This window comes from Anser anser (assembly GCF_964211835.1).
Source record: "Anser anser genome assembly, chromosome: 8".
In the NCBI taxonomy this organism is placed as follows: Eukaryota; Metazoa; Chordata; class Aves; order Anseriformes; family Anatidae; genus Anser; species Anser anser.
The window spans coordinates 31022931-31036387 of NC_139728.1; the positions used below are offsets into that span (position 1 = coordinate 31022931).

The 13457-nt window shown below is 54.1% G+C and overlaps 1 protein-coding gene across 4 annotated transcripts; it reads right to left on the bottom strand.

Moving 5' to 3' along the window:
• Positions 1-10679: 10679 nt before the first annotated feature.
• On the bottom strand, positions 10680-12812 carry DIRAS3 (DIRAS family GTPase 3). Of its 4 annotated transcripts, none has more exons than XM_083845757.1 (2): positions 12673-12812; positions 10680-11949 (listed from the first exon to the last, which is right to left on the bottom strand). In XM_083845757.1, exon 2 carries the CDS (start codon positions 11861-11863, stop codon positions 11267-11269), a length of 597 nt encoding a protein of 198 aa, XP_083701883.1. In that variant the 5' UTR covers positions 11864-11949; positions 12673-12812; the 3' UTR covers positions 10680-11266. The 4 variants fall into 4 exon arrangements, with proteins under 4 accessions (XP_083701883.1, XP_083701881.1, XP_083701882.1 ...); XM_083845755.1 differs by having other exon boundaries at positions 12601-12731; XM_083845756.1 differs by having other exon boundaries at positions 12552-12675.
• Positions 12813-13457: the final 645 nt, after the last annotated feature.

A 13457-nucleotide genomic window follows, 5' to 3' on the forward strand; every position in this document is an offset into this window, starting at 1 on the left:
GAGAGTGAACTCATGCAATTTCTAATTAAAAAAAGACAATTTTCCTCATGCTTCGCAGGCAGCCAGCTGGCTCCCAGGAAGCGATGCCCTCTCGTGGGCTAAAGCAGCAGCTCTCCAGTAATTCATTTATAGTCACCAGCTTAATTAACTGCCATTTACCTACCTGCTGACACATTTCCTCTGACGGTCTTCTGATGGGAGCAGGGGCTTTTGCTGGTGGGCCCCTCGTTCACCGCACAGGAGAAGAGGAGAAAGCTGAGCTCAATCCCCACCTTTAGGCAAACTGAAAAGCCGCCTGGAGCAGGTATTTTCTAGGTTTCAAAAAACACCAAGTACGCTCTCATTGGGACTATGCAAATAATTCAGTTCTTTAGCGGCAAAATTATGCTTCTTGACCAGCTGAATAATTCCTTTGATGAACAACAGGATTTGCTGTTCCAACCGTCCTTGCGGTGATTAATGAGCTTCATTTATTTTTATACACTTATCCTTTAAAAAGGCGTTTTATATGCCATTCACAACTACCAAACAAATAGTGGCCATATGTCTGGAAAATGACTACGCTTGTTTGAAGCCAGCAATAATTAATAGCAGGGCCGCAGAAATGTTGACGTTTAAACCTCTCGATCCAAAACAGACTGCCCTTTTTGGTGGCTCCTCCTTTCCAGGCTAAGCAACACTACAGCATCTTACACCTTTAATTCTTACACCTTCACATCTTACACCTTCACATCTTCCACCTTTACATCTTACACCTTTACATCTTACAAAGCAAATAAACAAACAAACAAACAAACCCAAGTTGTACAAAATTGCCACGCATGGGACTAAACTTCCAGCTCTGGCTCAGAGCAACAAAACCGTAAAACTTAGAACAAGTCTGAGCTTTGTATTTTCCCTGTTAAACTTCTGTTTTCCTTTTGAGACAGGACTGGATAAGGACTCAGCAAGAGGAGACGCTCTTGGCCCTGCATCCCTTCAGAGGCTGATGTTTTTCTGCCCCAGAGCCCCTAAAGCAAGAGCTTCCTCACGTGCCTGAGGACACAGGACTGAGTTCTTCTGACCTGCAGAATGACACAAGCACTTCATTTCCTTTCTCCTCCACATACAAATATATAAAGCTGTGTATTATTAATGTATACTACCAGAGGCCTAAGCCTAGATCAGAGCCCCACAATATTTAATATCCTCAGAGTCGTTGCCTCAAGAGCTTTCCCGCTTTCTACACTTTGTCCATCCTGAAGGACATTGCTTTTGCGTGTCCGTGTAACCACTTCCTTCTGGCACAAACACACACGAGGAAAATCACACAAAGCAATGGGTTGTTTTTGCAGCTTGCTTTTTACATATATTGCATCCGTATTTCAACTTCGGCTACTGTAAAGACTCTTTTTGTTACTTCATTCTTTTACTTTGCTCCCCTTAACCCGCAGCAGGGCGCATGGACGCTGCTTTGAATGTGAGGTATCAGCACCGGCCTGTGCCTGTGCGCTTTGGTGCAGTACCCAGGCCGTGATCCCGTCCACCGCAATCATTTATCTTTGCTGAACTCTTATTATTGCGCGTGTGACAACAAGTAGAGTTCAGCCAGGGGACACACTGCAATAACAAACCTGGAGAAGAGAAGATCGGGTCCCGGCACGTGCTTTGGCCCTGCTAATGCAAAGCAAGGTTTCCTCTGAGCGCTCTGCTCAGCCGCTCCTCCTGTCCGGGTGCCTTTTAGCCGGTTCCAGCGGCGCAGAAGAGGACACCCCAGCTCTGACAGAGAAGCGGTCGGGTGCTACTGCGGTGTCCTGCCCTACCCGACTCCGGTGCCGGTTAGGTGGCGTGCCTGTCACTGGGAGAGCTGCGGGGTCTTCCGCAGGCAGTCGTGGAGGTGCTGCAGAGACCTAACCAGACGCTGACCTCAGGACGGCGCGGCGCGCGTGGGACGGGCGGCGTGTCACCCCGCCTGCGATGGCAGAGCCCTGAGCGAACCCCGCGTCCAGGGGACAGGGCAGTGCCGGAGGATTTTTCCCCAGGAATTTTTTTCCTGCAAAACAGGAATTTTGTCTTGACAGCTTTGCTGAGGTTGCGCTTAACTATAAATGCACAGAAAAGCTGCTCAGAAAACAGCTGAGACCAGGCAAGGGCTTCCTCCCAGTTCGCATGCTAGTGCAGGGCAGAGGCGTGTGGCTGTGATTTCCTTCGGGAAGGGGCAGTCCCAGACCTCCGGCGCGTTTAGTTCACTGAGCAGGGCCTGGAGTAATATCTACAGACAGGTACTTTGCACGTTAACTGGAAGGATGCCCACAGCCAGCATGGTTTGCTCTGGAGCAGACCGGTAATCCAATTCTGTTGGGCGTCCGGGGAAGGAGGACCGGAGGTGCAGGAGACAGCACGATGCAATTTGCAGGTCGCCGTCACCCATCACGGCGATGTGCTGGAGGCACAGCCCGAGCCTGTGGCCACGGTCCCCCCCGAGCGTGTGTGTGTTTGTGTGTATGTGTACGTGTGTATACACGCTGGCATCGTGCCTGTCGGGCAGAGCTGCTCCTTCGGTGGCAGCGACGCAGAAAGGCCCCATTTGGGGGCTGCTCTGCAGCACCGAGGGGATCCCCCGCAGCTCTGGGGCAGAGCGGCCGGGGGCACTGATCCTCCCCAGCAGGCTGCTGCTCAAAATAGGGCTGCTGCTCCCTCTCCACCCCCGGCTCTGAGTCACGCCGGCTGTGGCATCGCTGCTGACGGAGCCGCTGACGCCGCTGAGGGGTCCCGCTGGTCCCAGCCCACCCCTGTCCCCCCCCGAGAGCCCCGTCCCACCGCGGGGCAGCGTTCCTGACAGTGATCACCCTGCGCCCCAAAGCACCCCGCTGCTGCCCGTGGGCTCCGTCCCAGCCGCCCCAGCACAGGGCTTTCTCGTTTTCGCAAAGCCTGAATTAATGAGCCGAAAAAATCGATATCTTGGCTGCTCTGCTGAATGCTGAACAGACTGTGCTAAAGGAGAAAGAGCAGGAGGAAAGGAGAGGGATCGGGGAGCGGCGTTTGATATGGCCGTTCCCCTCTCCGGGGCAGCTCCAGCGCACAAAACAACGGGGGCTTTAACCCACGGGGAAGTCTCTGGGTACGGCCAGCCAGGGGAGCACCCCTTGCGTTTGCTCTGCGCCCAAGAAGCAGGCAGCAGATGGCTCACGCCTCGAAGACACAAATGAGGTGAAGGAAATTGGTGCCCCCGTTTTAAAAAGGAAGGGGTGGAGGCACTGGCAAGCAGCGCTGCCCATTGGCACACAGGAGGACAGGGAGAAGGAGCCGAGGCTGCCAGCTCTCTGCCTGCCCCCAGAAATCACCCCTTTTTGCTTTCTGACCACGGCTTCCTCTGGTGCTGTTACAACAGAAATGAATGCCACGAAAACGTGAAACGCCAAACATCCTACTGTTAGGTGTTACACCGTGGAGAAGCACCAGCCCCAATTTAGCATCCTCTCTGTTGTGCGCAGACCATTTTTCACCCCAAAAAAGAACCCAACAAATCAACGCCTGGAATGAGGTCTGTGGAAAAGAGGAGTTTCTTACAGTCAATAGAAAGATTTTCCGCTTGAGGCACGTTCTGGCCGGTCTTCCCAGATAATCAGTAAATCAGCCGGTCCCTCTGTCCCTGCTTAGCCAGCTGGTAAAGCGTCTGACAGCAGGAAGAGCTGCAAGAGTTTGAGCTCAAACACCCCCTTACACACTCATTTCCTTCCCCTCTCCTTCTGGGGGCTTTACCCTGTGGAAGTGCAGCGTCAGGACCAATCTGTACCTGAAAGCCAGAACACCCGATCTGCTAAAAATACGATAAAAATACAATAGCAAAAAGAGCAAGCAAAGGCAGAGATATCTGTGTTTCCAGGGGTTTTCTTCCTTGCCACCAGGGGCAAGCCCCCCGCAGCCAGTACCAGCAGTGCAAGAGCCATTCCTGGCCGCAGAGCAGGACCAGGGCTGACACCGAGGGCAGCGAAACAGAGCCCGAAAACATCGCCAAGCGGCCCGGATCCAACGCACCTTGGGGCTCCCGGGGCCCCACCCCGAGCTCATCCCCTCCTGCAGCATCGCCCCGAGCTGCGCCAGCCAGAACCAGGCGGGGAGGGCGAGCAGAGGATGCACGGGGGGAGGCTCGGCAGCCCCGGGGCACCTGCCTTCGCTGCGTGTGCTGGTAGGGGGGCGGCTGCCCTCGCTCTGGGGGCGACAAAGCCCCTCGGCGGTGCGGGGGGCAGCCGGGCTGATGGGGGCACTGTCATTACTGGTATGCACCAGTACGTCTCCGAGCTTACCGCACAGCTTGGGTGGGGGGATTTAGATGCCGTCCACGCACGTGAAAAGATGTTTTTGGTCGCTGTCCCGGTCTTGTTCCCCGTTCCGATCCCAAAATGTCGGTGAGGTCCTCGCTGCCTCGCGTTTCAGCCGCGGGTCACACAGCAAAGGCCGCGCCGTGTCCCCGTCAGGTCTTTCTCCTCGGGCCCGGCTGGCTCGCGCTTCGGGAGCTGGATGCTCTCCAAGGCCACGTCCAAGAACAAGATTTAAGTGCTTCCAAAGGACATGAAATACTGGTGCTATTTTATGGAGCGGGTACGTGAGCCGATTTTATATAAGAAGTCGCGTCCCAGCCAAGCGGTTCTGCTGAGCCCCTCGGTTTCTGAGCACACCCCAACCAATTTTCTCCTGGTTTATATTTTGGCAGGCCAGGGACTGCACTACGGGGTGGGGACTGAGCCAGGGGATGCCGGAGCACGTCCCCCTCGGCGTGGTCACTGCCTCCTGACCCCAGGCTGACTGGTGCTGGGAGCAAGGACGGGTGCAGCGAATGGCAGAGCTGGGTTCCTCTGAAAACTGCAGTCATCACACGAACCTGAGGAATGCTTTTAGGACAGATTTTACAAGGCCGATTTAGGTGTTATTTCTAATTTTCTGACTTGCTGCCCCTTTCCCCCGCTCAGACTACGCCCACGGCATGCTTTGGTAAGGGTTCTGCCAAGGACGTGCTTTTTTTTTCCTCCTCCGTCCCCGGCTGAAAGCAGGATTCAGCAGGAGGAGCACGGCTGGACTGCAAACTCGCTGCAACGCGGGCAGCATTGTAATGTGCCGCCGAGGCTCCCGAGCGTTTCCTTCGCTCGCTGCAGTGGTCGCACGCATTTCCTTTATATTTTCCCTCCCGGTGCTATCAGGGGGAGGCCCCCACTCAGCCGGGGCTCAAACCCAGCTCTCACAAGCAGTGGCTGCAGCTCCATCCCACGGGAGCAGGTCCTGCACCGTGGGCCCATCCGTGCAGGTGCTCCCGGGGAGACCCCCTTGAAGACCACTGGCTGGGAAGTGTTTGCTGAGCAGTTGATGCTTCCCTGTCGGATTCTGCATATTTCTGGTTGTCAGACTGCAAACAACATCCCCGCCTCCCCGAGGTATCCGGGAGTAGCGCCGCAAACCTGGGCTGCTCAGCCTTGGATAGTGTTAAGATGCTGACTCGTTTTATGTTGGTCTCACCTCTAGGAACAGCCAGCTGTCACCCCAGGAGCGCAGAGGTGAAAGGAGCAGCCCCATGCTGCTGCCCAAGATGCGAGGCTTTGGCTTCTGCCCTGCCCAGGTGTTTCAGCACGGTGGCAGCACGGAAACGGTCTCCCACAGCTGGAGGAAACACCGTGGCCTCATCACGGGCATGCTAATAACGTCGCTGTCAGTAAACTGTTTTTAATTGCACTCACTGAAAAGCAATTCAATACCTTCCAGCAGGAGACCGCTTCCAACCGGGACAGGGCACGCGCCGCGCTCTGGGGTTCGCATCGTATTTACCTACAGTGAAGCCACCTCCACCTCCAGCTCCTCCCGGAGGATCCAGCACCCCTTACGGAGTTTTCTAGATTTAAACTCTGCTGTTTTAGGAGCCAAGCAGCTCATACAGAAAAGCTGCCCAGCCACTTGGCTCAGAGAGGCAGCGCAGAACGAGAGGCTGGATTACTTCTGCGTGCTAAAGACGGCACGAGCTCTGTGCCAGCAAACGGCAGGCTGCTCGGTCATATTCCCTAGGACCTCCTACAGCCAAAGGGACCCAGCTACTGAGTTATTTACGCGTTTCTGGGAAAAACTGCGCACTAGAAGTGAATTTGGGTTGGGTTCAGCTTCAGACTATTTGCCAGCACTTGCCAAAGTGCTTAATTTTCACTCTAGCTAAATAAAACAAACCGGAGTCTGACAGGTACAGATCATTGCGTTTCCCAGAGCTAAAAATGCATAAACAGAACTGACCCTGAATAGCTTGAGAAAGGCCACCCCACTCCTGTGGCTGAGTCCAGTCTTTAGGATTTTTCGTTGGATCTCGGGTGCATTTGACATACTTCGTTTACTCACACCATAACCTGTAGAGGATGGCAGGTGATTAAGATGTGCTTGTGTTCTTCCAGCTCCGGGTATCTTGTAGCTACAGACCGTGCACATAAAACAATATTGCCTATTATTCGGGGCTGTTTGTCACATTAATCATGTGCTTGCTCTGCTCCGGGAAGAGGCAGTAGAATATAGCAATATTCTGGCTGCTTGTTTTTAAGATGCTTGTGTGGGTGGACACTCCAGCTGCTGCTCACGTTTTTCTCTTGCAAGCTGCAGAGGAGCTGTTTGCAGTTCTCCTCCCCGGTATTTTCTCTTGACACCAATTTTGCTGGCCAGATTCAGGAACGAGCTGCCTCAAGCCAGTTGAGAAGTGCTGCATGGAAATAACAAATGCTGCTAATTGAGAAGGGTCTGAATTTCTGGGTTGCAGAGAGGAAACCACGGAGCAGCTTTAAAATGAAAGCTGTCAATCATTTTTTTTTCCTGGAGCAAAGAATCAGAAGGCCTGCAGAACTATTATCTTTGTCCATTAGGGCAGAGATGATTTGATGCCTCATCCGAATCCTGCCTACCAAGTCCTCAGGGGTGAATGAGGCCAATACAGGAGTTTCTGAAAGTTATTTAAAAGAGCTCTGCAGCCGTGGGAAGGAAGGAGCTGACTGAGCAAAACTGGAGCCAAGAGGTCCTGAGACACAGACATACGGAAAGCCCGGGCTGATGCTCCATCCTTCCACCTCGCTCCCCACCAGGAGATGCCTCTCCCGGGGCTCTGCTGGGTGGGCAGGAGCCACAGCCCGGGGATTTTGTCACCTCGCTGGTTCTGGCTGAATCAGGCATCCTCGCCCACTGCTGGCCAGCCTGGAAGTTACCAGTTCTGGCGTAGGAAGGAAAAATTTCCTTTCTGAGCTTCCCCGCTGCAGGGAGCCCAGTGGCAGCCAGGTTTTGAAGGCAGAGCTCAGAGCAGGGCTGCACGTCCCAGAACGAAACGCGCCTGCCGCCTCCGTGATGCTCCTCCCGGGGGAGGGAGGCGCTGGGCAGGTACAAGCACCTCTCAGTCCAAGTGCAGCCAGTTTTAGGGACCTGGAACGGGATACGTAAATAGCTCCATAAAAAACATGTCGCTACATCACGAAAAACACGCTGTTGGCAATCAGCAGTTAAGTACAGGGCTGGTCACATCATACAGGAGCTGTATCAGACATCAGAGGTGCCTGTTTGCTCCAGGCAAGTGACTCTTCCTGAATGTCTTTAATCAGCCTTTTATTTATTTATTTATAAAGAGAACAGATATGTTTAAGAACCCCACTTATTCAAATACAAGGTTAAAGCATTTACTACCAACTTACAGTCCTTAAGCTATAAAACATTTTAATACTTAAAGAAAAAGCACTGTGCCTTTAATTCAGCAAAACGCTCCCACATAAGGAAAAAACCTTCTGCATGTGTGCTGTAAGAGGCGAGGTATCGCTTTAGGGTTGGTTTAGCAGAAGCTCACCCATCAGTGCCCCAAAACGACGGATCTCCAGCTACTCAGTGTTAGTCCGACGGTCATAACTCCACGGTTATACTGTTAGTCCAGAACGACATTAGCCAGTATTTTTGGTTATAACGGCACAGGACGAACAGTGTCAGAGCATCCCACCCCACGCCGGCCCCTCAGACCCTGGCTATGAGCACGCAGGCTCAAACACAAGGCTCGGGAAGTTACTGCCGTTCACAAGCTGAGCTGGTTTGTAACAACCGGTGCCTGCAAGCAGTGCGGCATTTCTCACCCAGTTACTGACTACGGTCACTGCCTGCACAGTCCCCCGGCAGACCGTGGAGATCCTACCCCGGAATTTAGATTTGTGCGGAGCTTAATGGCTAACATCTTGACAGGCACCACCACAATTAAAATACATTTCTCTTCTTATAGGAATACTACAGAGGAAATCAAACTAGGTCGGTTTATACGGAAATAAATAGAGTTATACAATACAGCGTTCATACAGTTTTATTCATAGCTTTGGTTTACAGTTGTACAACTGCTGCAGCTGACCTAGCCCCGAACACCCCTTTGCACGTGGTGAGAGGCAGCCAGACCGGGGCCACCCGTGCGGCCCCCACGCCACCCAGGGCACCTCCACCGCGCTCTGCCGTGCAGGACTTCCCATCTCGCGGCCACCACAGCAGCTCGGGACACGTGCCAGTGATTCTGCTGGGTGCTGAGGGGTCCGTCTGTCCCGCTGGCACCAGGTATTCCCTGTGCTCCACCAGGCCCCAGTCCGGAGCGGTGCCCGTGGTGGACACGGGAGAAACGCCGCAGCAACGAGGACGCGTCACAGAACGCCCCGCGTGTGAGTAACTGCGGGTACGTGGTGCTCTGCCTTCGTGCAGACGTCTCCACGAAGGCAGTGGGAGTTGTAAAGGCATCACTAGGTCTTACGACTTTTTAAGTAGGCTTAAATATGTGATGTCTTACAGGGCTTTCAAAGGCTGGAATGGAACTGAAATAGGTTCACCGTTATAATCGCCAGACGCTAAGAAAGACCAACAGTTAGGAAATGAAAAAATACAGATCGAAATCCATGCACAGGGAGGAAAAAGCGAGTTGTTTTCAAGCCATTAAAGCTGCTTCTGCAGCCACCCTTCAGTGTGAGCCCCCCGAGTGCAGGGCCCAGCCTCGCACCCAGCGCTGCGGGATGTCATCTCCAGGAAAAAAAAGTATGGGGCCTTCGTATCAATGGACCTACTTGGCAAACCCACTCTTTATTTTGGCAAGTAGATTAAGCACATATGGGTGAGAAGAGAAAACTGCAAAACATTTCAGCCTGCACCAAGCACTCCCGTTGTTTCTGCAGTCAGCTCCCGAGAGCTTTCTGCTGGCTCAATAGCACGGGAGCCCCAGCTGTAAGGGGGGTGAAACCCCTGGCACACCACAACAAAGCTAACTGACCCCTTATGTCCAGCAGGACCAGTCTGAGATGACATAAAACGCAGCTCGTGTTTTACTCATCTTCGACAATAAACTCCTTTCGCTAGAGAAGTGCTATAAAAAAAGCAATTCATCTCCTGTCAAGACTACATTACCGCTTAAAAAAATCCAGCCTGCTGTGTGATCCTGAAGTCCTTACAGCCCCCTGCTTTACTTAGGGCAAGCTTCGTAGCATTGCTCTCAGCTCAGGAGGCCCCACGGTTCTCAGCAAGCCACCATCCCTGCAGCACCCCCTGCGAGACCCACAGCAGCCAAACCAGCACCCCACACTCAGCCCAGCTGGCTCCGGGGTCCCTCATCCTCCGTCCCAGTCCAACAGCCCATCAGCAGCCCACCCAAACCCAACACCCGTGGGGCCGGAGGGAAGGGTGAAGTTCAGCTGTAAACCTGCTGCAAGTTGTAAACTCAACTGCGAATCCCCCCGTCCTGAAGGCTGCAGCTCTGGACTGATGCATACCCAAAGCAGCAGATCTGTGGCATACAATGAATACCTATTTCCTGGGTATCGTTTTCAATCATGCCCTGCAGATGAGGCTTATCGTGGTTGTCTCTTGCTAAGAACGGCCCACACAAAAAAGGGAACATGCAAGAGCAAAACTAAATCCATGTCTCCTGTCCTCTCATTTGTGGAAAGCGTTTGCCAGAAGTTCCAGTAGGAGAGGAGCTTCCAAGTTTAGGTGTTTCTTCCTGAAGCAGTGTTACCTAAAACAGCTTATCATGATTTTCAACCAAAACCTGGGTAACTTGGATGAAATAAAGAGGTGGGAGGATAAGATACTACAAGAGTAGCCTCAGTCACACACAAAGCCAGGAGGATGAAAGGTGAATTGCCAGAGTAACCAGATATTAAATCACCTGGTACTCAGAGCAGCCCGATTAACTTCATGAAGGATGTTGCTCTTACATAGAAATGACAGGAATCACCTGACATACGGAACCAAAAAGCACAAAACCTCCTGCCTCAGTGAACAGAGGCATCACCAAAGCTGCACAAAGGCTGAAGTTACCTCCAGTCTGTACCCACTGCTCCCCAGAAGTACAAGGAGAAGGGAACTTGCTCAACTTTTAAAGCTCTTACACAAGTACGGCAGAAGAACGCCACACAAGTGCGCAGCATTATTCCAATCACTCAGGCTCACATTTGAAGGGAAAAATTAACTGCCTCTTCCCATCTGCTGGCCAGGCTCCAAGATCTGAACTCAAGCTTCAGGCGAGCTCTTCTCCCACTACGTCCTGGAGATGCTGTACACCCTACAGGACTGACACTGGTTTGAGGGACAGAGGTCAACAAGGCAGAAGTAAAACCAACCATTAACAGTGCGTTGGAAAATAGACACGGTAGTGAGGGGGGAAAAAAAAGCAAAAACCATCCTGATTATACACAGGTATAGCTTTAATCATTCACAGAACTGCAGAAGTCTCAGGAACTGCAGAGCACACAGGAAAACAATTTCTAAAATGAAAGAGTTATGTCTTTGGTAGGCAAGCCAGTCTTCGTGCCCGAAAGTGTAAGCATCTGGAGTCACAGACATGATCACTTGCAGTGCAGACCCCTAGCTTTATTAGAGATTTGTTTCTATTCAGATTCCTGAAAATGTTTTTTGAAATACACACTTTATAGATAACAATTTCTTTCAAGCTAACAGCCTGGAAATACTTAAAAACTAGCATGTACTCACAGGAACAGAGATGTTGGTTTCTAAGTGACATTTTTCTCTTCTGTAAACTTCTGGCATTAAAAACTTCACCACGTCATTACTAACATTGAACATTTATTGTTTAAAAAAATAAACATGCACAAAGCCATCCCCTTTAAAACCAACACAAAATAATCCAGAGACTTTACAGAAAAGCAATAGCCCTGTAAGGCAAGGATCCTTCTGAACCCTTCAGCAAAAGCGTATTTTCTAGGAGTCCATGCTCTGCTTACACCACGCAGCGTGCAAGTCTAGCCAAAGGCAGTCACATCACAGAGCACTTGCCTTTCAGTTTGTCTTTCTTTTTCTGCTGCTTGGATTTCTTTCCGTCCACTTGGAGACTGACAGTTCTCCTCTTCTCCAGATTCAAGAGCTCCTGGAAGAGCTCCTGCACGTTGTAGTTCATTTTGGCTGAGGTCTCCATGAAGGAGCACTTCCACTTGCTGGCCAGCGCCTCCCCCTCGCTAGCATCCAGCTCCCTCTGGGTCTCGTCGCTTTTGTTACCCACCAACATTATGGGGATTTTTTGGGTGTCCCCTTTAATCTGACAGATCTGCTCGAAGATGGGCCGAAGATCCTCCAGGGACTGCCTGCTGGTGACGGAGTACACCAAGATGAAAGCGTGCCCTTTGGATATAGACAGCCTCTGCATAGCGGGGAACTGGTGGCTCCCCGTCGTGTCCGTGATCTGGAGGGTGCAGATGCTCTTATCGCAGCTGATCACCTGCCGGTACGTGTCCTCGATCGTGGGGATGTAGGTCTCCCGGAAGGTTCCCCTCACAAAACGGAGGACCAGGGAGCTTTTGCCCACCCCGGCGGCTCCGAACACGACCACCCTGTAATCGTTGCTTTGCTCGGGCATGGTTGCCGTGCCGCGACGCGGGCGAGGATTTTAACCGAAAAACCCCCCAGGGTCTTCAGGCTTACGCAGCCCTCCACAGCGACGGCCTGCGGAGGAGGAAGGGGAAGGGAGCCGTGGGGAAAGAGAAGGAGAAGGAGAGCCATCAGCCTCCAGCATCCCCTCCCCGGGAAGGGCTCACCCCGGCCGGGCTCGCCTCGCCTCCCCAGCCCCAGCCCCGGGCTCGGACTCACCCGCAGCCGGCAGCTCCCTCCCGCAGCCCGGCGGGGCCGGGCCCCATGGCAGCGGCACCCAGCAGCCGGCTGCGAGCACCCCCGCCCGGGGCCGCCTCCTTCTCCTCCTCCTCCTCCTCCTCCTCCTGCCCCGGGTGCCCGCTGCGGGCTGCGGGCTCCCCGTCCCCTCCCGCGGGCTCCATCCACCCGCCCCCGCCGCGGCCCCTCACGCCGCCCCCTCAGCCCCGGGCCCGGAGCCGCCGAGAGCGGCGGGGAGCGCCCGGCGCCCCCGCGTGGAGCCGCCGCGGAGCAGCGCCCGCCACGGCCCCGGCCCCGGCCCCGGCCCTCAGCCTCCGGAGCCGGCTCGGCCCGTGCCCCGCCAAGGCCTCACAGACCCCCGGAGCCCCCAGGGAGCCCCCAGGGAGCCCCCAGGCCGGGCAGGGCCCTGTGTCCCCTCACCCCCCCCCGCCAGCCACCACCTGCGCTCGGGGAGGGCGGCACCAAGCCCACCACAGGACCCAGCCTCACCCGTTAGCCACTTAACAGGCGTGCCTTAATTGTTCAGCCCTGATTTCCTGAGGAAATGAAGAAAATACGTGCCTGTTGTCCCCCCTAGGGAAGGTGGAGTGTTTGTAGCGCTCTGTGTTTTTCATCAGCTGTGAAACTGACTCGTGAATGGGCGCTTCTCGGCCCTGAGGTGCTGCCAGCTGTGAGGCGCGGGGCTGAGGGCTCAGCACCCCGGTAGTGCCTCCTGCGCGGCCCTCGAGCAGGGGAAGCTGCCTTCGCAGGGCAGGCTGAAACGAAGCTTTTCCCAAAGCTGCACAAGCTGGGAACGTCCCAGCCCGGCTGCTGGGAGGCACGACCCTTCCCGGGGCCGCCTGAAGAAGTGCAGCTGCTCTCAGCTTGTGCGGCGTTTCCTACCGCGGCCATCGCAACCGGGTCTGACCGTGACCGAGGGGGGAGTGTTGTATTGCTTAGATAAGAATTCTTTTTTTTTTTTTTTTCCTTCTCCTCCAGAATGAGTCTTTCCAAACACAGCTCCCAGCCTGGACCGGGGCTTCCCATCTAGCAGCCTGCAAAAGGCCGCGGGTCCCGGGGAGGCCATCAGGGAGTCATCGGCGCCGCACGGCCAAACCTTAGGGAAAGGAGGACGAGGACAGACAGTCCCCAGCCAGCGCCTCGGACGAGGCCGGGCCCTGGGAAAGCTGCAGGAGAGGGTGGGAACCGAGGAGGATGCCAACTTTAAAATGTGGCAGAGGGCACTGCTGGTACTGCGCTGCCAGAACACGCGGCAGGAAGCGTGTGGAGGGGACAAACGTCAGCCTGGATAGCGGGGATACCCGTGGGTAAGGGGTATCAGCACCCGGCTACTTTGTCTGCAGCTC